Source organism: Haliotis asinina, chromosome 12 (genome assembly GCF_037392515.1).
Source record: "Haliotis asinina isolate JCU_RB_2024 chromosome 12, JCU_Hal_asi_v2, whole genome shotgun sequence".
NCBI lineage: Eukaryota > Metazoa > Mollusca > Gastropoda > Lepetellida > Haliotidae > Haliotis > Haliotis asinina.
In genome coordinates this window covers 39,802,634-39,828,129 of record NC_090291.1, presented here as the reverse complement: position 1 = coordinate 39,828,129, position 25,496 = coordinate 39,802,634, and the positions used below count along the sequence as shown (strand labels likewise).

Below are 25,496 nucleotides of genomic sequence, written 5' to 3'. Positions count from 1 at the left end.
TTTTGTATTGTTAAGGTGCCCCGCCTACTACAACCTCCCCCCTCAGTGCACGCTGGTGAGGGTGAACGGCTCCTGCTGCCTCAAGCCGGTCTGTGACTTCGAGGGCAAATACGAGACAACATCGGGCCAGAACGTCGGCAATCTCAACGGAAACAGTAATATATCTCTGTATCTTAACGGAAACAGTAATATATCGCTATATCATAACGGAAACAGTAACACATCTCTATATCATAAAGGAAACACTAATATATCGCTATATCTTAACGGAAACAGGAATATATCTCTACGTCTTAATGAAAACAGGAATATATGGCTGTATATTAACGGAAACATGAATATATATCTATATCTTAACGAAAACAGTAACATATCGCTATATCTTAACGTAAACCGTAACTTATCGCTTTGTCGTAACAGAAACAGAAACAAATCGCTTCCTTTTAACGGAAACAGATATATCGCGATCATGTGAATATATAACAATCTATTCATGCATGGACAAAATATGATGTAAGTGCACGATGGCAGTCAACTCTAATTTTCACATTTCATCTCAAAGAAATCGAACAATTTTAAATTGCCTATTACGTCATGAGAAAGTTCCCCTCCTCCTCCAATAAATGTGTGCTTGATGGTCGATGTTCTTTCCCCTAGTGGTGTGTGTGTACAACGGCCAGAAGTACTACCAGAGCCAGACCTGGCAGGTGGGGTGTGAATTCGAGTGCAAGTGTGTGGACGCCGGCGTTGGCTTGTGGTCCTGTCAGAGTGTGTAAGTACAAGGAGTACAATTGTATTCAGAAGCAAGATACAACAAACCCTACTGTGGTAAACAGCGAATGGCATTTGTGGGTGTGGTTATTCACATCTGTGAACATAATCGTGGTGGGGTCATGACTACTCTAAGGTAAATGCAACTTTGGGCGCTTAATGGGCACTTTAAACAGCATGTTAGACCATACAGTGAAGCAACTGATTCAATATTCGTTAAGTTTGAATGAAAGGAACATTGAATCATTTACTTCACTGCACGATCTAACATATTGTTTTAAGTACCCATTAAGCACACAAAAGTTACATTTACCTAAGAGTATAAATGACCTCACCACGATTAAGTTTATTTATGACTATCACATTTTAGGGTGTCCCAATATTTGTTTGTTTGTAATATATCGTGACGAATCACACCATAGCAAGTATCAAACATCATGATTATAACTGAATTACGGCTGCATCGTCAGTACCAGTCGTACATCACAGAATAATCAACATTATCAGTGTAAAATTGCAGCGGGATCATAAATGTCAAGGAGAAAAGCGGCGTAAAGCTAAACTCATCTTCTCCATGCCCCGTGTTTAATATACTGAACAGAAAAATAAACGCAAATCGTCAGGAGTGTTAATAGTTTAAAGAGTGTTAATTTAGTTTTCAACGTGCGTTTCTTTTGCTGTTCAGTATATGTTTATTCTCTAATTGTTATAATTTTGTATCCAGCTGTGCCCAGTACGGTGCCCTTCCCCAAGCTTGTAAACTGGTTACGAAACCAGGCGAGTGTTGCGCCAAACCTGAGTGCGAGTTCAACACTCAGATAGGATCATTCACAGGCCAAGGAACCACCAGCGGATCAGGCGACAGTGAGTCGGAGTTATAGTCTTTGTAAATCCGTCAATCAACAAAGATGTAATGTTGGTGTTTTTTCGGGATTGTCAAGTCAACGGCTGACATAATGCAGTTTTACGCCCATTCACGTAACATTCCGGAAATAACACAGCGGATCACGAGAAGTGAACCATACGGGAGTCGAACCCGTACAGTCAGCAAGACTGGTGGACATTTACCCCTATGAATCCCACGTACAGCGGATTTGACTAGAACATAAAACTGGTGTCAATATGAAGGGCAAAGGGTCGGTGAGGTGGCCGAGTGGTTAAAGTGTTCGCTCGTCACGTCGGAGACCCGGGTTCGATTCCTTTCATGAATGCAATTTGTGAAGCCCAGTTCAGGTGTTTTCCGTCAAGATATTGCTGGAATATTGCTAAAACGGCATAAAACAAGACTCACTCGTTAAGTCGGACAGTGTTAACATTGCATAAAATGATAACTCAATTTCACCCACATTCAGTGTCGATGTATCTACTATTACAGAGTCGCCGCTGACGACAGTCGGACCTTGTGTAGACGTACAGACCAACTGCAATTCGTATGCCCCTGACGCATGTACGAAGTATAAGCCCTGGGCTATGGACAACTGTCGCAAACACTGCAACTTATGTCGTGAGTATCATATTCCATACCCGTGAAGATACAGGTCACAAGTGCCCTTCAGCAACCCACGTTTGTCGAAAAGGGAACTTGGGTGGCGAGTCTCGCATTTACACATGTCATCGTATTCCGATTTCGGAGATCGATGCTCATGCTACTGATCACTGGATTGTCAGGTCTAGACTCGATTATTTACAGTCAGGCGCCATATAGCTGTATTTGTGCAGTGTTAAGCGTCAAACAAATATTCAGAAGTACACTTACAGATATTTTCCCTATATTTGTACCAATATGGAGGCACAGCTTTGTCCCTGGCATCATGATCAGACTTCAGTTTCTGGTGATCTATAGCCCGTTTTTACGTTCTAAATTTATTGATTTCAATATCAATAGATAAATTATTCTCGTCATGAAATGACTGAAATATTGCCAATGTGACGTAAGATAATCACTCACTCTCAAAATCCACCCCTATGTCCTCTTTCCTGTATGGGTAATAAATACATGTATTATCTGTCCCATGTTATGAATGATTAACACTATGTATTCCCTCTGGACAGATTGTACTTAAGGCACCATAGATGGGTAGTTATTCTCTATCTGGAATATGTAAATCTGAACAAAATTTCACTGTTTCAGTGGATGCCTATCTTCCTGGACCAAACGGTAAGTAATCACGGAAACATATACTAGAGAATCAGCAGTACTTTATCGACGCAGTTATGTTGAGAAAACACTGTGTTTGTGAGCATCCCTCCTCAGTACACTTCATGGTATACGTTATAATAAATCTCCACTTTTCCCTGGATGCAGCTTAGACTCGGTTCGATAATTTTATTACCTCCCTTGACTGGCGTTTTATCCAGTCAGATGTCAATGCTGGGAAGTTGAGCATACCAATACTTCTGAAATTATCTAACTTGGCAAATGTTGCAGAGGTACTCGAAAGAGGTAGAAGGAATTCTAGCATGTATATTTTCTAAGTCCAGGATTTTGGAGTAGGAGGGGAAGAGGAAGTGTGCGTGTGTGTGCGGAATTTTGGAGTAGGAAGGGGGATGTTGGAGAAAGAAGTGCGCGTGTGTGTGTGTGTGTGCGTGCGTGCATGCGTGCGCGCTCACGTGTATTATGAAGTCCAAAGGTTAGGGAGAAATGCTCCCCAAAATTCCCGCTCTGGATCCGCATCTGCGCTATAAACATCTATGATCGCCATCTCTTCCAGCTGCCAGACTGTCATTGAACTTAAAAACCTTTAATTTCAAAACAGTTTAAAATCACTGCGACTACGGAACGTCACCGTCAGTGTAACAGTATCAACAAACAATTGTTTTCAGTTTGATGTTCTTGCTTCTGTTCCAGACTTTTGTCTGTATAAGGGACGCAACTATACTCAAGGTCAGAGGTGGACCGACGGATGCAACGGCGAGTGTTTCTGTGACAACGCCAAATATGGATACTACAGATGCAATGATGCGTATGTCTGGCCCTATCTACACATTATTTAAAGTTGTGTTAGTAGCAAGAGCAGCTTTGCTTGTCGGTGGTGGGTGTGGCAGTAAGGGCGCACTGCTGTAGTACTCGTAGAAGAAGGAGATACGGACGTGGAGGATAAAGACCGACATTAGTTGTAGTGGTCACAGAAACAGTAGGGTAGCAGACTCAATAGAAGAAGAAGAAGAAGAAGAAGAAGAAATAGGAACAACAGTAGTACCAGTTATAGTAGCAACCGCAGCACTATTAGAAACAGTACTGATAATATTTTGAACAGTACTTGAAGCATCAGTGGTAAAAGTTGTACAAGTAGTAGTAGCAGTAGCAGTAGTTTTGGAAGCAGTAGTAGAAGTAGCATTAATACGAGTAGCCGTGTCATCATGAGAGTATGACAGATTAGGTGCAATCATTTAATACGCCGTGTTTCTTAACTTCTTCTGAGTAGTATATATGAGTACATGTTACCTGAATACCAGACCCTCACTTACTTTGTCTCCTGCAGGTGCCCTAAGTACTTCAACATCCCGCCTGGCTGTACCTTAGATACAGTGAAGGGACAGTGCTGTAAGGTGATGAACTGTAAATCTGGCACCTTCGTCGGGTCATCCACCACCCCCGGGTCTCTCGGTGCCTATCCGGTCCCGATCCTCCCGAATCAGCCAACTCCCGGCCCTGGACAGACGCCCTCTGCTCGACCTTACCTTGCTCCCCAGAAACTCGGTGGGTGATATCACCCTTCTGTCACACACTTTCTGATGCCTTGGCGAAGTATTGTGTGACATGTGCATCCACCTATACATATAGCCATGAGTGAGGTCGTCGTTCTGTAGTGACCCATGTCTTGTATTTCGTGTGCATGAGCGCAATCAAGTTATCAAAGAAAGTATACACCATTTGGATGATTCTCAAGAAGTCTGCAGTTCTCTGTGAATATATCAGCTGGCTGCATGTTCCGACCTTCAGAGTGTATTTTCAGCTATTATTGCATGTTGTAATATCAATTTACATGACGTTACCTATGCATATTCAGCTCTTATTGCATGTTGTTATGTCTATTTACATACAGTGCTACGTGTATATTTCAGCTAACACCACATTTCTAAGTCTAATTACACGTAGTACCGAGTGAGCATTTCAGCTCATATTACATGTTCCACAGTCTGTTTCCACGAAGATGACGATAGCCCAGCGGTAGAAGCGTTTGCTTGAGACGCCGAAGACGGGGTTCGATTCCTCACAAGGGTACAGTGTGTGAAGCCCATTTATTCGTAAAATAACCTCACCCACAGGAAACAGGAAGTTATGCGTAGATTTGATGTGTTATAACATGTTCCGAAGTGTACTGATATGTAGTTGTGGGTGAATATTTCAGTTGGCTGCATGTACAAGGGAACACTATACCAGCAAGGACAGAGATGGACAGATAGTTGTGACTACTCCTGCTCATGTGACGATGGAGTCTCGGGGCGCTTCACGTGTTCACCAAGGTCAGTGACCCGTGAAGGTCCGGGATAGCATAGGCCTTCCGCAACCCATGCTTGCCATAAAAGGCGACTATGCTTGACGTAAGCGTCGACTAACGGATGGTCAGGTTCGCTGATTCGGTTGACACACGTCATCGGTTCCCAGTTGCCCAGATCGATGCATATAGCTGAAATGTTGTGTGGCGTAAAACTAAATTCACTCACTCATTCACTCACCAAGGTCAGTGTTCAACCTTAGAGTTAGCGAATTTTGTTACAGTATATACTCATGTGGTTTCAAGAAAGAGTATTTTGTGCTTGATAAACAATTTAGTCGGTGCAAGATGAAAACGAGGCTTGTATGAAACATAAATGTGAACATTAAATCTAAACGAAAAATATACCTGTCATGGTGCCCTTACAATGACGTCACATTGGTTTTGTGGTGCAATTTCACCGTTCCGATTGAGATATTGCTTGATCTCAATCAAGCTATTTCCCGAAGTTCGATTCCCCGCATGGGTAAAAAGTGTGAAGCCCATTTCTAGTGTCCCGCTGTGATACTGTTGGAATATTGCTAAAGGTGGCATAAAACTAAACTCACTCACTCACTCCAATGGCCATGAAAACATAATCCCTCTCAGAATATTACGTTAAATTCTGTCGTAACGTTGTGTCTCCAGATGCCCCAGTTTCACGGGTCTGCCTCAGGGGTGCGTTCTGATAGACACACCCAACGATCCATGTTGTCAACTCCCAGACTGCAGTGGTGCCCCGGCCGGAACTACAGTGGTGCCATCTTATGGCCCAGGATTCACGGGCTACGGACCTGCTGTGTATCCATCCGGATATGGACCTGGAATCTCCGGGACCGGATTGCCTCCAATTCAGGGACAGACCCAGTCTCCGCTGAAAGGAAACTCGGGTACGAGATACGTGTTGATAAATTTCATTTTGGCAGATGTGAGTACTAATAGTAATGAGGGTGCTTGTACTGCACGATACGCCACACCATAAAGGGGCATACTCAAAACGCACACACAGCCAACATTATTATCCCAATAACCCAAGCTGTCTGTTAGGCGCCACAACGTTATAGTCATATGACTTATTCCATCGGGTACCCATTGTCTGCTGGGTGAACAGAGGCAACTTTGAACAAACTCACTTGTCTAATGTGAGATCACATGTATCACTGTTTGGTTCTGGGGCAGGACTGAATTCTAGAAACTCACAGGAGTCAAACTGCCAAACACGGTCACCCATGCAAGGACGCTCCGTGCTCAGCGTTACTTATAACGTCAACTGATTTGTGGCCTGAGATCTGGACCATACGCCGCCACACAGAGTAACGAGGAAATGTGAAAAATACAATAATACTGAGACCTGGGAACATACCATACGCTTGAGACATATTTATTTAATCATCAGTGCCACTATTCATCTATGTCGTCATTCAATCTTCTATCATTGTCATCACCAGTAGGGCACGGTGGGGAAGGTTAATGGTGTTGGCTCTTCGCGCCAAACACTAGGGTTCGATTCCCCATTTGCGTACAGTATGAAGTGCATTTCTGGTGTTCCCCTGCTTGAATATTGAAAAAAGCAGCCTTAAACAAAACTCACTCACTCACCTGGCAATTATGCATTGTTCCGACAGTAGTTCCGACCTCTGTTTATAGCTGGCTGCCATTACCAGGGTAGTACGTACCAGGCTGGGGCGACGTGGTCGGACGGATGTCAGTACAAATGTGCATGCATCGACGGCAACACCGGATACTACCAATGTACCGACAGGTGAGGGTAAGGTCGGAGAGGTCCGGGTTTGTCGTGGATGCCAGAATAACACCGGGTGGTTTTGAAAAACAAGCACAAAAGCCGTGTGTCATGATCAACAGACTAGACAAGGGTGGACCTGAAATATCAAAATAGCTCCGGGTGGTTCATGAATATCAAACTAGTTCCAGACGGATCAGGAATAAGAGTCTAGATCCGGTGGGTTTTAAAAAATCGTATTCCGGGAATACGTAACCAGGAATACCACACTTGGTCCTGACGGTTTTTGAATGCCTAATTATGGTCAACTCGAAGTTACCCACCAGGTCTGCGTAAAGTTGGGAAAGATTAAACGAAAGTACCTCTATGTCACCAGGACACGATTGCTTGTTGTCGTTACCTATCATACGGACGTGACGATCTGTGACCTGTCTGTCATCGTACCGGCGTAACTCTTGTAAATAACTTTATGGAAAGTGGTTAGATATATCCGCATTAATCATAAACTGAACTGACGAACTCATGCCGTAGTATGTCTGCATCCATTCTTGTAACCATGGTAACATATCTTCACGCGTGTTGTTTTCCAGGTGCCCCCAGTTCCAGAACCTTCCTCCCCAGTGTTCTCTGATCACTGACCCCAACGATAGCTGCTGCAAGACCTACCAGTGCAACTTTGCCCAGCAGGCGACCACACCCAAACCTCTATTCGCCATCACCACCCCCCAGCCGGGTGTTGGTGAGTATCATCTGTATTGTCGTGCCTAAACCGGATTTCCGGTTAGGTATACGTCGACTCCATGCAGCGCATTTCACACGCTAGCAATGACAGGAGTATCAAAGTTAGGCGCAATATTTATGTGAGGTTTTGACAAATATGTATAGAATTTAGAATTAATTTCAAACCAGACACTCATGACTGGGTGGGGAGGCTCGATGACGTGGCTGCCACATATGTCATCGCATCCCAGTTGCGTAGATCGATGCGCATGATGTCCCCCAGTGGAATGTAACCCCTCAGGGAAATCATCTAACGCAACCTTATTTCATGGTGTACAAATTATCACAGGTGATGTGAGAGTGGGGATTGCGTTACAAATCAACGAATAGTGACGTTGGTAAAAGTTCACATACAACGTACAACAGTGGTCTTTACCATATACCCAGCACAGTGCTTCTGTGTCAGGAAACGCCATGGTTCTCGCAAATTCCTTGCACTGATCTGCCACGACTGATTTCTGAGATTAGAAGGCACTATATCACGCCACACTTCTCTAAAGGTAGATACTCCGTTTCTCTCAGTAATACTAACTATCAGTTTGATATCAACTCTTGCGCCCACTACCAGTCGAACACTATTGCAAGCGAAACCTATAGGATTATATCTCGTGGAGCGCTCTTTACGAATACCCTACGCACAAGCATGCACAAAGCAGTTCGGCAAACACCGACAACACCGCGTGCGACAGTTTTCTATGTACAGAGCAATTGTTTACATTCAACATATGCCAAGTGTTCTCTGTTTGGAAGATGTTCGCCTCGAAGTTTCAATTATCGATGTAAGACATAATATGACTTTTAAAAACTGCATCAACAGGGAGCTAAAGGGAGTGCATATGCCCCATTATGTAAAATACAGTCCACAACAGTGTCGAAAACGCGTGAAATTGTGCCTTTAAACAGGTGCAGGGTCTGTTTGATATCGAACAACGGCCATAAGTATGGGTGGCGGAGGAAAAAAACGTGAATCATTGGCGATCTTTCTTGTGTATTTTCAGACTACTGTGTTTATAACGGACTGTACTACCGGCAGGGGGAGCAGTGGAGCGACGGCTGTACTCTCACCTGTAGGTGTGAGGATGCGAAGAACAACTACCACCAGTGTACGGACAGGTACGACAAAAGCACACCTGACAATTCTCACAGCTCTGGCTTAAGACTTACGCTGTTCTGAAAACTGATCATAACATATCAACCCGCTTCTCTAATCCTGCTTCACATAAATGGGTCTGAATAGATAGTTTTCGGTGATATCTCTGACAAGGGTATCTGCAATTATACGGCCCTTGGGCCCCGACTTCTCAATTTGTTGACTCCTAGTTGTAGTATGTAGATGTTGTAAACAACGTAGGTAAACAGGTCTGTAGGATGACCTCCTGAATCTTGTATGGAGAGTTATGTGTCACGAATCAGTTCAAGTTAAGCAACTTTGGCCACAGCTAATCCCGGATGCATGACCGTGTTTGGTATCTTGATTCTTGAGAGATGGTTCAGAGCTAAGGCCACAAATCTTTTGACGTTACACAACGTTGACCTCGGAGAGTCCATAGGTGGGTGACCGGGTTTGGCATGCTTTATACGGGGTAATACAGCGCCTCTGATTATTACTGCATTGGAAATAGGCGCAATAAAAAACCCTACCCTAAATTGAACCAGTTGCCCATTAATGATGCTAATGGATCGGTTGCAGGTGTCCAAGTTTCACGAACGTGCCCCTTGGTTGCAAGCTGGTTCCAGACCAGAAAGATCCCCAATGTTGCAAGGTTCCTGAATGCGACTCCGCAAACAGTGGTACTGGCACCGGCTCAATCCAGCCTCTTGGTTTCCTGGGGTCTTTCACTGGCTATGGACGCCCTCCTGGCACCAACCTCCCATCGCAGGTCTCATATAGAAGTAAGTGCAACACTACGCATGGGCTTGTCATTTCAGAATGGCACTACTGTCAGTCATACGTGGAGATCCGGGGGAAACTTTCAAAAGTATCTATGCATGAAGGAACTGGGGTTGTACATATTTTATGTACGTTTCAAACGCTTTGAGAAATATGATGCACGAGAACTTCACTTAAAAGGAGTGAGTGAGTTATTATTTAACGTCACCTCGGCACTATTTCAGCCATAAATACCACTATTTGGACAATACAATATAAAATACGGGCTGTAGATCGCCAACAACTGAAGGTAGATCACCATACTAGGGACCATTGGGACTTACAGTACCTTTGCTACCTGCATGGACCCCAGATGGATTTACACCATCCCCTCAGCCATTGGCGATTATACTGAAATTTAGAAAATATAATAATAAGCAATATAAATAAAAATATATTCACACACCAGGAGTGATGAATAGGTTCGCTTTCGCCCATCGTCCAGAAGTCGTTTGGCATCATATATAGCTGTGTAAGCTTTATCATGACTTTATGGAATCCCTTTGCCAAAGACATGGCCTGTTGGGTAGCCTAGTAGTGTAAGGGGTCGCTTGTCACGCCTTTGACCCTGGATTCCATTCCCCTTCCCGCCCGACACAATATCGCTGGAAGATTGCTAAAAGCGGCGTAAAACATTACTGACTCTGTCATAAGACATCATCGTATCCTCGCTTCCTTTCTAGCCTAATGTCCAAAGGTATATTAAGGCAGTGCCTGTCCTCGCTTCCTTTGCATCATAGTGTTCAAAGGTATATTAAGACAGTACCTGTCCTCGCTTCCTTTGCATCATAGTGTTCAAATGTATATTAAGACAGTACCTGTCCTCGCTTCCTTTGTATCCTAGTGGTTCAATGGTATATTCAGACTGTACCTGTCCTCGCTTCCTTTGCATCATAGTGTTCAAAGGTATATTAAGACAGTACCTGTCCTCGCTTCCTTTGTATCCTAGTGGTTCAATGGTATATTCAGACAGTACCTGACATCCCCCACACCCCACAACCTTCTGTATCCCAGTGGTTCCGTGGTGTATTAACACAGTACCTAATCTCCTAACCTTAAGACAGTACCTGACATCATCTCCTTTGTATCCCAGTGGTCCAATGGTATATTAAGACAGTATCTGACCTCGCTTCTCTTTGTACATTCAGATGCATGTATCTACAAGGGTCAGATCCACCAACAGGGTGACACCTGGCAAGACGGTTGCACTCTAGACTGTGAGTGCCTTGACGCCAAGACTGGCAAATACAGGTGTACTGACAGGTAGGCGCAAGATTCGGTCACTCTCTTGGCAGGAATGCTGACATACTTCACACATGTCATCGTATCCCAATTGCGTACCTCGATGCTGATGTTGTTGATCACTGGATTGTCTGGTCCAGACTCGATCATTCACATACTATCCTATATCGGTGTTAAACAACAACCAACGAACCTTTCATCCACTCTCCTTGGTACCCATTTGACCTGGTTGAGGGCTTTCCATTGTACCCAAACCAAGTGAGACGCTGCTCAAAATTTGAAACGGATGGTTTCAACTGACCAGTCTATTGTTAACTGCTGCCTAAAAACAATATTCTTTTACTCACTATTAACCGACCAAACGACCATGTAATATATTAATTCTAGCCAAAGCCTTATTAAGGTGTATTATCTCGTACCCATGAATAATATGGATCAATTTGCACACCCAGTCCTTTCTGTCATATGTCCAGACTGACCAACAGGGTCGGAAATGCATAACAGCCATAAAAACACTAGGGCTGAAAATTACACCCTGAAAATTGCCCTGTTGCTAAATTTGTACGGAATGACTACGTGCAAACGCTCACAACTTCCTACTGTATTTTAGATGTGGATTTGATAGAAAAGTTACGATATGACAGATTTCCTCTCGCCATTCATGTCAGCCCTCGACTATCATATATCATCCAGAAGGCGAATATGACTTGGCGAATTCTGTCATGCAAAACTCTCTTATTTAGGGGTTTCTGCATCATTGTATATTAAATGCGATGAATCTGTTTCATATAACTGATGGGGTTTGACGTCCGGTTGAATCTTCCTTTACTAACATTGCCTGGGACGGTGGGGCAGCCCAGCGGTTAAAGCGTTCGCTCGTCCCGGGTTGGATTCCCAACATGGATAAAATGTTTTAAGTCCACCTATGGTGACCCTCGCCGTGATATTGCTCGTACAGTTAAACTCCCTCATTCATTACACCTCACACACTGAGTGGACTTAATTTTGTACAGTTAAACTCCCTCACTCATTACACCTCACACACCGAGTGGACTTACTTTTGTACAGTTAAACTCCCTCACTCATTACACCTCACACACCGAGTGGACATAATTTTGTACAGGTAAACTCCCTCACTCATTACACCTCACACACCGAGTGGACATAATTTTGTACAGTTAAACTCCCTCACTCATTACATCTCACACACTAAGTGGACTTAATTTTGTACAGTTAAACTCCCTCACTCATTACACCTCACACACCGAGTGATCTTCATTTTGTTCCATTTCCGTTGCCAGTGAGGTTATTTTATTAATTAACCTGTAACAACCAATAATTCTACAAGTGATCGGAATTGCCTTTGTGGTAGGTCCACTTCTGTACTTTCATGTTCCCCCTGTAAGGTGCCAGCGTTATGCCGCCATCCCCGCCGGCTGCACCCTCGTCCCAGACGCCAACGACCGATGCTGCCAGAAGGCTGAGTGTGCTCCTCCTTCCCAGACAGGAAGCTGTGTGGACAAGAAGCCGGACTGCTATCTGTACGGCGACTATTCTTGCCGTGACCCATACACTGCCTGGGCCAAGACCAACTGCCCCAAATTCTGCGGCTTCTGTGGTAAGAGAACCATCCCGACAAGGTTATTCCGTCATTGGTTTCCGTAACCTACTGTTTACCGTTATATACGAGGTTATAACCTCTCCGGTCATGTTCGCAACGTGTCCGACTTCGGAAGGTCCATGGTTCGACGGGAAGTTTTAGTTGCTACACTAAACCTGGTATACATCACAGGCCCAATCTCCGCGGAACCTTTGCACGTGTGTTATTAGGAAAGCAAGGGGACATTAATGCGATAAAGCCTTAAATATCTCAATGTCAATAACAGAAATATCACTATGACATATATAGGTAAGAATAATTGTTTCATCTGAGCATTTGAAATCCAAAATGCATATCTTTTTTATTTCCTTTATTTAATTTTGACCATACTGTGACACGCGAAGTTAATGTTGTATTAGTCTTTTGAATTATTTGAACACATTAATGTAACGTTTAGGAACTGCGTATGAATACAGCGTATGTAAACAGTCCCATTGTCATCAGAATGCCACATTATTTGCAGCCATGTTTCACATTCAGCAACTTGTCTTAAAACGTTTTTTGCATTCTTGGAAAGCAAAACATATGTTACTATGGAAGCTGTATAAACCGTTGAGATTGACGAATTAATCCGGTTTAGACAGTGTGCTGGATTGTAGAGCTGATAATTGTACAAGCCACGGATGGGACTGAGATTTTTTGCCAATGGTGACAACTTGCCGGACTGGACAGATGCCGGTTTGAGCAGCTTCCACAGTACATTTTATTGGATATAACATTGAACTTGAAACATTGATAAAACATTCCGGATTTATAGGCTTGGTGCCTCGTGTTTTGATAACACTGTTCATTATATGTTAAAATTTTGCAGGCACAAAGACCTCCCCTAACCCCCTTAACTGCAAGGACGAGATCCCCAACTGCAACGAGTACCCCAAAGACAGCTGTGTCGGGGAATATGCATCATGGGCTAAGTTCAACTGCCCCAAATATTGCGGCTACTGCGGCGGAGGAGCAGGTGAATACGCTCTCCTATCCGGAGTTCCATGAGACCAGCCTGGTGTCTCATGATCAGACCAGGGAGTTGACTATTCGTTACATCTTGCATAGTCCCTTCAGTACTAGTGTATTGTATATATTTCTTAGCTCTTTGACGAGTCCCAACATTTAAAAAAAATCATCATCGATAGAATGGTTTATGTTAGTTTCTTTGAGAAAATATCCTCAAACGTGCAACACTACTTCGATTTGCGTGGCGATTCTGAGTTGATATAGACTGTGCGCTTTTGCTGTCATCGAAGCCTACGGAGAGTAAATTTAACCACTTTTAATATATAAATACGTATTGTTATAAACATTACTGTCGCAGCTGTAGACTACTATCCATATAACAATGTAATACATTATGAAGAACGCACCGAAAAGCTTTCAAAAGACTAGTCTTTTCCAATTTACAAATGCACTCTTGTTTGCAAACGAAAAGTCTAGATATGTGATATTCCAATTATCTTTTGGTAGTGATGTTAAAAGTAAATACCATGGGTTGAAAATAGTTCGGATTAACAACTTCTTGTATGACTATTTGACGATGGAGTTATGCCCCTTTGAACAAGATCTGGGCGTGATGGATGCGGCGTCTGTATGGAGTAGGGTGGAGGAATAATGGCTTGAATCGAAGCGGTAATCTTGCCATTGCACACTCATAAATCGGTCAGGTCAACCCAAGGTTCCTTCTTCCGGTTAATTTCCATGCAATGTGACAAAGCCTACGTGATCTATTGATTTTATGAGCCTCACTATATAATTTAAGAAGTTATACAACCATATTAAACAGAATAAACAGGTATTTTTCCGGCCGCATGATCACTTGTAGGGTGAAGATGAAAATGAGAAACACTTATTGAAATATGGCTGGTCTGATATAAGCACTGCATTCACAGAAACAACAGATAAGAACAACATGTCTTAATGAGGGTATATTCCTCCTGAAGGAATAGTGTGCTTTTTGTTGTAGCTCCAGTGACTACCCCGACATCCAACATCGTCGTTTACGGGAGCGCTGCCCCCGTTCAAACTGGAGGTGGGTTATGGTCATCAGATACTAACAGTTTCATATGTAACGAGTGAGTGAGTTAAGATGTTAAGTCACATCGGCAATAATTCAGCCATATCATGACTACAAACAAGTTATGATTTTACAATAGATAAAAGTAAATTATGAAAACCTGTCAGTCATATGGAACGGTGTATAATGAACGGTGTATAATGACGTCCATTACGATCTGATCATGTTTTCGGATTAGAAGTACAAAGGTATATCAGCAGCATTGTTCCATGGCAACGGTATCCTCATGCTATTCACTGCTGCTCATCTATACTCTCATCTTTTGTGTGATGCTTGACACGAACTGACCAATCATCTACGGTGAGAAAACATTTTGTACACGTACAGAGTTGAGTCCCCTTTCCATGTCAAGATTCTGTGACAGGTATTCGAATCTTCGTCTCATCTATATCTCAGCGGAGTGTGTGCGCTATGAACTGCAGGCTTACTTAACCAGGTGATATAACGCTTTTCAAAGAGGCGTTCAATCAGACTCACTCTCTCACTCACTCCTTCACTCACCCCTCCCTGTCTGTAGGCTCTCACACCGGCTGCAGTGACGCCCTCGCCACCTGTGCCCAGTATTCCCAGGCTGCCTGCCGCGACCCCTACCTCGGATGGGCCATCACCAACTGCGCCAGTTACTGCGGCCTCTGTGGTAAGGTCATCGGCTGGAGAACAAATGACAAGAGCAACTCTGGGATTATGTGCAGATGTTCATGATAATAGTTTGCGTAAAATAATATGACAATCAATGTTTATTATTATAATTATAACAATAATTAGATGAAGAACAACAACTGCACCAGTAGTTGTTTGTTGTGACTGAATTGTTCTTTATGATGATGACTACGGTGGTGGTGGTGATGATGATGATGATGATGATGATGATGATGATGATGATGATGAAGGAGAACAACAACAACAATGAACAACGGTAATTTTGTTGTCATCGCAATCCGTTTTGCAGAGATATTAAAATGGACTCCTCCCATCCGTGCGAATTCGTCTTTTCCGGACCAGAACATGAAAACCGTTCAATATTTCTAGTCACAGGTCTAGTGGTGAATTGGTGCCTTTAGGAAGTTTTATATTTCTGAAGAAAATATGTTTTGTGTTGCCACGGCAACACGTTTGACTTTGGTGAAATTGATGGCTGTGCTCTTTTGCAAAGAAAACAGTTCTTCGTGTCTCTCCTAATCACCGCCAAATTTGATTCGTCGCTCGATCGAAGTGCACGCAGTTGTAACGCATTCTCTCTCCATTTGTAGACCAAGTTGGGAAAGTCCCCCAAGGTACCCAAGGAACAGTAACCATGGGAGGTCAGGGACAGGGTGTGTCGGGCAGCGGCACCTACAACCCCGTCTTCGTGACCCAGTACCCTATGAACGCAGTGACCGGATTCAGTAAGTCAGTGGCCCCGATTCGGGGACAGTTTTTGGTTCTTTGACACAGCTACACTTCTTGTTACTGACCTCCATATAGCTAGAATATTGCTGAATGCGGCGTAAAACTAAACTCACTCACTCTTGTTACTGAAGTTAACATTTGTATCATATATCATGTATATCATCACTCGGAATGGAATCCAGCTGTGTGAATGTTAACGCTGTTTTGAGCAAACTCAGAAAACGACCGACCATTATTTAAACGCCACTGTGTTTTGCATGACTTCAGCTGCTTTTACCTGAGTATATATCAGCTATATCATTTACAACATCGGACGCTATGATGCTCGTAAAGCAGTGAGTTTAATTTTAGGAATCTATTAGCAATATTCCAGCAATATTACGGCGGGAACACCAGAAATGGGCTTAAAACGCTGTGGCCATATGGGGAATCGAAACCGGGCATTCGGCTTGACAAGCGGGCGCTTTAACTACTTGGCCACCCCACCGCTGATAGAACTGATAGTGACACACAACCATGTATCAGTCTTTCTAATTGTGACTAGGTACTGACAATAATGAAAAGGAATATTCGTCATGATCAGCCATCGACTTACAAAACATATACACGGCGCAAACTCGGCATGCACGAATATCATGACGTCACAACAATTGTAACGTCACTTGTCACAGCATTCCCTTGTAACTGTCAGCTTTTGATGAAATGTTTATACGGTGCGTCAATATTGACATTTGATGTACATTCACCTGGTAAAGTCTCAATTATGGTAACGACGGAATAGCCTCGTGGCCAACGCTGTTCCCAAACAAGGCCAGGGTTCGATTCAACACACATGGGTAGAATGTGTGAATCCCATTTCTGGTTGTGCCTGACGTGATATAGCTGGAATAGTCCTACAAGCGGCGTAAAACTGTATTCACTCGCCTGGTGTATAACTGTAATTAATTAACTTGGAGTGTTAAGATAAATACGTTGTTCACTGGTCCCTCAGGGCCCATGGGTTGATGTACCCTTCCTTTGGGCCCAGGGAACATAAACAAACATAGAGGGCACGGATCCATCTCGTGACCAGTGAACAATGAACCGTTATATACCGTATACTTAATATAGGTGTATTGTTTGTCAGATGCTGGGTGTTATTACAAGGGCCGTGTGTACGCAACGGGCGAGGAATGGCAAGATGGATGTCAATATAACTGTTCCTGTGTCAACGGACAGACCGGATACTACAGATGTGTCTCCGGGTAGGTCTTCCTACAGAAATAGCATTAGCTGTAAATCTATCCCAATGCTATCCCAATGACCATTCTTAATACTTAGGTTGTTGAGGTCGTTGTCGGCACAGTAAACCCAAGGTACGTTTGTGTATACAGTGGAGCTGTCTAAACCGGCATCTGTCCAATCCCACAAGTTGTCAACACTGGCATAAAATCTCAGTCCCGTCCGTGGCTTGTACATTCATCATCAGCTCTACAATCCGGCTGGATTTCTCATTTTCATCTTCACCCTACAAGTGATCATGCGGCCGGAAAAATACCTGTTTATTAAACTGGATTATTTCTTCATGTATCTACACGAGTGCACTAGTGGAAATGGATTAATGCAGAATGTTCTCAGGGATCATTAGTGTATAAACACAGATTCATGCGGAACAGTAGTGTGACAGAAGGGTAACGGGGGAAAATAACTGGAGACAGAACGATACTTCAGAATATTAATGCACACATAAAGCTTACCTTCAAAACATTAATGCACCCAGACAGGTATCGGATAGTGTATACAGAAATGTAACAGATCAACGTAAGTGTGTAAAGAAAGGTATCGGATGAACATCAAAAGGTACCTGGGGTATGTTATTGTAATATTGCTGCAGATACCAACCACAATAATATCGAATTGAAATTACACTAGCTTACACCGTTTTGTTTTGAAGAATTAGTTAACATAATACACACAATGGACGTAACCATTATGTACACATTCCAGCTGCCAATCTTTCCCCAACCTTCCTGCCGGATGTACCCTCCAGAATGTAGGCGGATCCTGCTGCCAGACCCCCGTCTGTACCGGTACTGGTACTAACACTAACACCGGAACTGGCGCTGGTAGGTTTAAGTCAATAAACCCGTCCTTACACATATGCCCAAGCGATTACATCACCATCTCCCGGGCAGGTTAATGGAACGTCAGACCTGAGAATTGATGGTGGCAATTCCTAGCCACGTATGCCCAAATACGATGGATGATGCCGCTTGTGTTACCTTGCTTGGTTTCTGTAAGGTTAAGGCAAGACAGAGGACTGTGTCTAGTGGAATGACCGTGTAGACTGCAGCCTGGTTCCTCGATGAAGCAGCACACACACGCACGCACACAAGCGCGCAGTCTCTCCGGGCAAGGGCTGCTTCTACAAGATCGCGGACGGCGTTTCAGTTAAAGGGATCGTCTGTAGGGTATCAGCTTCGGGGAAGATAGTTTATGCTTAGTCTTTGTCTCCAAACCTACACTACTCGCTGTAATGGTTTATAGAACCGCCAAGAAAGTCATGTTTTCTATAGGGATTTGGTGGTAACTGGTCTAGAATTGTGTGACGCGACACTGTTACAAACGATGCTACCCTGGAGTTGTTCTGCAGGTGGCTCATGCTTCTACAAGGGTCAAACCTACCAACAAGGACAGACGTGGCACGACGGCTGTGACTACACCTGCACCTGCACTAATGCAGTCGGCTCTCGTTACCAGTGTCGACAGAGGTAAGACGACCATTCCATCACACTTGTGGTCCCGACCTCAGTGTTTAACTTACAGCATTATTCACACGGTGTCGATATTACGGAAAAATATTGTTATGGAGGAAATGTTTCAGGTTCACAAAGAACTACTTCTTAATGTAAAAATACGGACGTTATATCAAAATCCTTTTATAATTTAGCTTTGCATATATTGAGCTATTGATTTTGATTTTCAATCAAATTCTGTTACCTCACAGTGAGAGAGTGAGTTTAGTATTACGCCGCTTGTAGCAATATTCCAGCCATATCATGGCTGGGGACACCAGAAACAGACTTCACAAATTGTTTCTATGTGGGGAGTCGAATCCGGGCCTTTAGCGTGACAAGCGAACGCTTGAACCACTATGTTACCCCATCGCCGGTACTTACAGTCAATTACCCGTGAAGGTCCTGGGTAGAATAGGCCTTTAGCAACACATGCATGCCAAAAAAGGCGACTATGCTTGTCGTAAGAGGCGACTAACTTGATCGGGTGGTCTCTCTCCTTAACTTGGTTGACACACGTCATCGGTTCCCAGTTGCTCAGATCGATGCTCATGTTGGATTGTCTGGTCCAGACTCGATTTTCTACAGACCGTCGCCATATAGCTGGAATATTGCTGAGTGCGGCGTAAAACTAGATTCACTCACTCACTCACAGTCACTATACAATGAACTAAGCTCATGGTATTTTTTCCAACAGGTGTATCGCGTGGTCCCTCCCAGCTGCGTGTTCCGTCAACGACCCTGCCCCCGGGAAATGCTGCAAGACCCCGTCCTGCCCCCCAGGATATACCATTAGTTACCCACCAGGCTACACGGAAGACTAGACGCATTGTGATGACGTCATAATGACGTGGTACACATGACCTCAAAGAATAGCTCTGATACGCTTGTGATGTTTTTAGTATGTTTACACGAATAAAACTGGAAAACATGTTGTTTTATCACTGAATTGGAATTAGGTGAACCATGGCTTAAGAATGGCATTTGTAATAATTTACACACAATAGCAGCGTAACAATTGTTACACAAGGGCAACTGTGTAAACAGGACGACAGAGAAGTCATGACAGAGCAGCGATATTTCTACAGAACGATGATGTTGGTGAGTGAGTGAGTGAGTTTAGTTTTACGCTGCACCGCAGTATTCCAGCCATATGGCGGCGGCCTGTAAATAATCGATTCTGGGCCAGACAATCCAGTCACCACGAACACGAGCATCGATCTGCGCAATTGGGAACCGATGGCATGTGCCAACCAAGTCGGCGAACCTGACCATCCGATCCCGTTAGTCGCCTCTTACGACAAGCATAGTCACCTTTTATGGCAAGCATGGGTTGCTGAAGACCTGTTCTACCCGGGACCTTCACGGGTCGATGGCATGCTATTTGGTAATGGGATAAACAGAACAATTGGCTGAGTACGCCTGCACAACGGCATTTGTACTTAAGTAAGCTGTACAGTAGGGTAACCTTGTGAAAAGGACAAGAGAACAATATAACCATGTATCCACACCAGATCACTAGGTTTCAACCCACCCGTTCTCTGTCCACCTGCTCTGTCTCTCAGGAATTCACTTGGATTCCAAATGAGTACTGATAACGGCTCGATGACGTGTCCAGTATCTAGACTTACTTAGACAAAGACAACGGTCAGTTTATTACAACCTTTAACACAGAGTCATTGCTTACATTATATGTCTTCTTGATGAGCAGTTTGCATTGGTATGGAGGGGCCATTATCCGTGGTGTTTAAGAGGCTCTTGTTTTAGAAAGTGATCACACCCTTCCACTGTGTTAATTCAAGAAACAACCCTATGGATATATCGCGTCCCTGTCTTACACCATTATGATTTGGCACTATCGACATACCTCGCCAGCATATTTGAAACATGCAAAATATTCATGCTATGACTGCGAGCCTGACACGCCAAGCTTTCCACAGCATGGTATGATTTCTCTGAGTACGTGTATACATATGAGTACATGCTCTGTTTACACTTTCGGCCTAGAGGGAGTCGATTCGAGCTACGAAATTATATGTTGCTGTTTGTGTTTTTACTTACATAGCACTATATCAATTTATGTGAAACAGAACATCGTATTTCCTTTAGTATATATCTGTAATCTATCCATGAGTACCTCACTTCTGAGGATGTACCATGTTTTTTTTAGTTCATTGTACTTATTTTAGTCTATACAATCACTGAATGTCTTTATCACTTCGATCCCTGAAGAATTAGTCTTCAACAAACATGGTTGTCGTTAGAGACGACTAAAAGGATCGGGTGGTTAGGCTCGCAGACTTGGTTGACACACGTCATCGTATACCAGTTGCGTAGATCCATGCTCATGGTGTCGATCACTTGAATGTCTGTGCCAGACAGATTTGTTTACAGGCTGCCGTTATATACCCGGAATAGTGCTGGCAACAAATAAACAAAACCACGTATTAACTCCGTAACAATTCAGTAGTACCTTCTTCACGGGCTTAGAAGATGTCAGTTACCCGCGTACATTTCCCATTGTTTAAGATACCTTTCTTTTAGAACATAGAGAGTCACATTTTGGGTGTTATATAGGGTATACATCGTTACCAGTACCTCGAAATCCGCCCTTTGCTGACCATACTGTCAATGTCTGACGCATCTCGTTTATCACAGAGGTGTCGTTACCTCGAGACCCGCCCTTTGCTGACCATACTGTCTCTGCCTGACGCATCTGGTTATCACAGAGGTGTCGTTACCTCGAGACCCGCCCTTTGCTGACAACACGTCTCTACCTGACGCATCTGGTTATCGCAGAGGTCAAGATTCCAACTTTACCATTTCTGTTTCAGCCGGTCGTTGTGTACTGACAATAGAGTCAAACCCACATTCTATCTTATCAGATTCAATTTCCACACTGTCACCTGGCAATCACTGAACGCTATAATTAGCCGGTCTTGATAGGCACACATATCTGTTGGCGGGGGAAGGGGCGGGGAGAGAAAGGAACAGCCCACGGCTATAATGTCGACATAACATTGTTAAAATGTTTTGAAATCGTACACACAAATCGCGTTTCTTGTCCCACGATTTTAACTTTAAGAAGGGTCTGAACATGTTTGGATGTGTCTGACAGCTGAACTGGTTTACAGTACGAAGGCGGAAGACACGCGTAGGTGGATGTTCCTTGTAAATTTGAGCGTAGGTTAATTTTAAAAGGTTTGTTTTTAAGGCATGAAATTAAGGCAGGGGGACCTTCATGGCTTGGTGGTCTATCGTTGTAATCATAAATACTTTCATAGTTAGCTTCCAGTATGGCCGAATTAAATACTGCCTTAAATATCACCATGTTATATAATAAACTGTTTTGAACAATTCGTAAACATACTAAAGTGAACATGTAAATACACAATGGTGTCCTGTATAAAACTTCTGATTTGTGACTCAAAGAACATACTTCCCCGTCCATGTAAAGACACAGTCGTGTTCTTGCCCAAACGTCGCAGTGTTTCAGAAAAGACACAATCGTGAACATGAAAACATTGAACATTCTCTTCTGACCATGTAAACACACTATGGAGACCATGTTAACAAAGTAATCATCAACATGTAAACATTAAACTTTCTATCCTGACCATGTAAACACACTACAGATACCATGTAAACAAAATAATTATTAAGATGATTGTAAACATTATCAACATGATTGTAAACACTAAACATTCTATCCTGACCATGTAAACACACTATCGAGACCATGTGAACAAAATAATCATCATCTGGTAACATTAAACATTATATCCTGACCATGTAAACACACTATCGAGACCATGTGAACAAAATAATCATCAACAGGTAACATTAAACATTATATCCTGACCATGTAAACACACTATCGAGACCATGTGAACAAAATAATCATCAACAGGTAACATTAAACATTATATCCTGACCATGTAAACACACTATCGAGACCATGTGAACAAAATAATCATCAACAGGTAACATTAAACATTCTTTCTTTGAACATGTAAACACTCAATCGAGACCATGTAAGGAGAATAATCATCACCAGGTAAACATTTAACGTTCTATCCTGACCATGTAAACACATTATCATAATGAAAAGTCAACAAATTCCTTAAAATTTCTTTATTCATAGCAAGTCCATGACCAAAGCACAATCGGTTGTCACGTTCTATAGCAGCGTCTTAGCACCATGGTGTAAAACAAATTATCACCTCTGACGAAATTATGTGAATTGTCCATGTGTTTTTAAAAGAATGTTAACGTTGAGGATGCGACGTTTAAATTGATCTAAGCTGTGACAAAACTGTAAAGGATACATAACCGTATATAAGACCGAAACGACGCCCAACGCTTTGTAAAGCAAAATGTCTCGGTGTGACGTGAAATGATAACACAGTGACTCGGAAGTAAAAGGCCGTGTTGTTTCCAGTCTTAGATAACCATCTGCTGATGTCGACACCCACGCTCTGTACACCTATGGCCAGGATCAAGGAAAAGTAACCAGTCTATACGAATTAAAAAAGGTTTAGTAAAGCCACTGTAGACAAATTAGTAACTGTTGTTTCTTCGTTTGCTTGTTTGTTTGTTGTTCAACACCGCACTCAGCATTATTCCAACTGTATGACAGAGGTTGTAGATAATCGAGTCTGGACCAGACAATCCAGTGATCAACATCGTCAGCATCGATCTGCGCAATACTATAACATGGCTCAACCAGGTCAGCGAACCTGACCACCCGATACCCTTAGTCACCTCTTAAAGGCAACCATGGGTTTCTGAAGATCAGTTCTAATTCGGATCGTCACGGGTCAAATACCATTGTGAACCTGTTAGTTATAATCAGTTCTGAAGATCATACTTAGACAAACGATCGGCGGCCACTGTACTTTTGATTTCTTTTGCATTTTCGGTCATCTAACAGATTTGGATTTAACGCCGAAAACGTGCTTGTTCGGTTTAGGAATGACAATTATAACAGCCGTGGCGGATGCAGACAAGTGTTACAAATGTAGAATGTTATGTTTTCACAGAGAGATTAGATAAATGTATTCACCTGAGAGTCACATATAAGACAGACAGCTTTATGAATTCTTGGACAACAATAATGGAATGATTTGAGATTTTTTCATGAACAACATTTTCCTATATCCTTTCGATCGAATTGTCTTTTGAAAATTAATCAAAATTCATCCTAACATGCTTGTAAAAAGATACTTGTCTGATGTTAAGTCGGCTCTCTCGCAAGTTGACATTAGCTGTGATGTAGGGAAGGTATGAAATATGTTCTCTGTTTAAGCAGGAGTGCAGCGCTATGTAACAGTTTTCTGTCAAGGGAGCGGAGTAGTTGGTCTGGTTTCATTCTTCCCACGGGAGTAAACGGCTACCACACTTGCATATAGTCAGTCAGACAGACACACGTACACGAAACACACATATACTACTGCCTAATTGTGCATTCTCCTTATACGCTTTGAGAACGCACGTAACACGCATCTGACACGGGTGTGCAACGGGTGTGCAGCGGGTGTGAGTCTCATGTACCACGCGGACCAACTTTCAGTTGAATTTGCCGAATAGCGTTAGATCTAGAGTTTGCTGGATTAAATTTGTATGAATTTTGAAATTCGAAATTTGCCAGAAGCAGTGGGAGGACAGAACAACGGGATGGTTTGAGTGGTATTTGCTGTTTGTCTTTTCTTATTTATCATGGCTTTATGGGATTATATGCAAACTATAATGCCATGTTTAAGAAATAAAATATAAGACTTTGAAGGTTTAAATTTGGGTGTTATGTAGTAGGCTCAGAAGTGTTAGAAGTATTTGATGTGCGTCTATGTCGGTGGTAGTCCACGCAGCGTCCTGCCTCTTGTCTTTTGTTATCACTTTCTCCCGTTCTTGCAGCCATAAAATCAAGGCGTGCAAATGATGTGGGATTTTAGCAATGGATTTCTTTGTTTGGTGTTTCACGTGTGTCAACGGTGTTTTTATCATTGGGTGTTTCACATGCCACATTCAGTGGTGTTATTTATCACTAGGTGTTTCACATGCCACATTCAGTGTTGTGTTTTATCACTGGGTGTTTCACATGCTACATTTAGAGGTGTAATGATAAAAAACACCGCTGAATGTGGCATGTGAAACACCTAGTGATAAAAAACACTGCTGTGTTCTTCAATCACTGGGTGTTTCAGATGCCACATTCAGCGGTGTTTTTTTTTATCACGGGGTGTTTCACATGCCACATGCAGTGATGTTTTTTTTTAATCATGGGATGTTTCACATGTCACCTTCATTGGTGTCTCATTTTATTTGGTGTTTCAATGAGGAATTTATCATTAATATACTCCGATTGCGCATGTTGCTTTGGGATTCTCAACCGGTAATTTATTCCTGAACATGAGGGTGTTTTTTCTACACTCATCAAACAAAAACAAACGCGCCCGTGCAATGGAGATGTATCACATCCTTCGGTTGGTTTGGGCGAGTTGCATTGCATTGCATTGTGAACCTTTTATATCAACTTTTATATCCTTGATATCTAGAATACATGTTACAGAGGCATAGGAACATCAAAACTTCAAAGAATGACAAATTTACACGTTTCATCGCTTCGTGAACTGTCCATATTTCAAACTCTGGTAAACATCGAAACAT

At 42.8% G+C, this 25,496-nt stretch overlaps 1 protein-coding gene across 1 annotated transcript in view; it reads left to right on the top strand.

The window, feature by feature from the left end:
• Positions 1 to 19,763, top strand: part of LOC137258878 (uncharacterized) — a 37,074-nt gene extending 17,311 nt beyond the window's left edge. Inside the window, exons 16-38 of the mRNA XM_067796573.1 lie at positions 16 to 155; positions 658 to 772; positions 1,496 to 1,635; positions 2,147 to 2,275; positions 2,903 to 2,929; positions 3,620 to 3,734; positions 4,254 to 4,471; positions 5,124 to 5,238; positions 5,898 to 6,139; positions 6,897 to 7,011; positions 7,581 to 7,729; positions 8,769 to 8,883; positions 9,461 to 9,663; positions 10,849 to 10,963; positions 12,349 to 12,560; positions 13,414 to 13,560; positions 14,557 to 14,622; positions 15,185 to 15,304; positions 15,918 to 16,052; positions 17,183 to 17,300; positions 18,043 to 18,161; positions 18,689 to 18,806; positions 19,528 to 19,763. Coding sequence (XP_067652674.1) covers positions 16 to 155; positions 658 to 772; positions 1,496 to 1,635; positions 2,147 to 2,275; positions 2,903 to 2,929; positions 3,620 to 3,734; positions 4,254 to 4,471; positions 5,124 to 5,238; positions 5,898 to 6,139; positions 6,897 to 7,011; positions 7,581 to 7,729; positions 8,769 to 8,883; positions 9,461 to 9,663; positions 10,849 to 10,963; positions 12,349 to 12,560; positions 13,414 to 13,560; positions 14,557 to 14,622; positions 15,185 to 15,304; positions 15,918 to 16,052; positions 17,183 to 17,300; positions 18,043 to 18,161; positions 18,689 to 18,806; positions 19,528 to 19,654 — 3,100 coding nt within the window. The 3' untranslated portion in view covers positions 19,655 to 19,763. The remainder of the gene's footprint in view (positions 1 to 15; positions 156 to 657; positions 773 to 1,495; positions 1,636 to 2,146; positions 2,276 to 2,902; positions 2,930 to 3,619; positions 3,735 to 4,253; positions 4,472 to 5,123; positions 5,239 to 5,897; positions 6,140 to 6,896; positions 7,012 to 7,580; positions 7,730 to 8,768; positions 8,884 to 9,460; positions 9,664 to 10,848; positions 10,964 to 12,348; positions 12,561 to 13,413; positions 13,561 to 14,556; positions 14,623 to 15,184; positions 15,305 to 15,917; positions 16,053 to 17,182; positions 17,301 to 18,042; positions 18,162 to 18,688; positions 18,807 to 19,527) is intronic.
• The last annotated feature ends 5,733 nt before the right edge of the window (positions 19,764 to 25,496 follow it).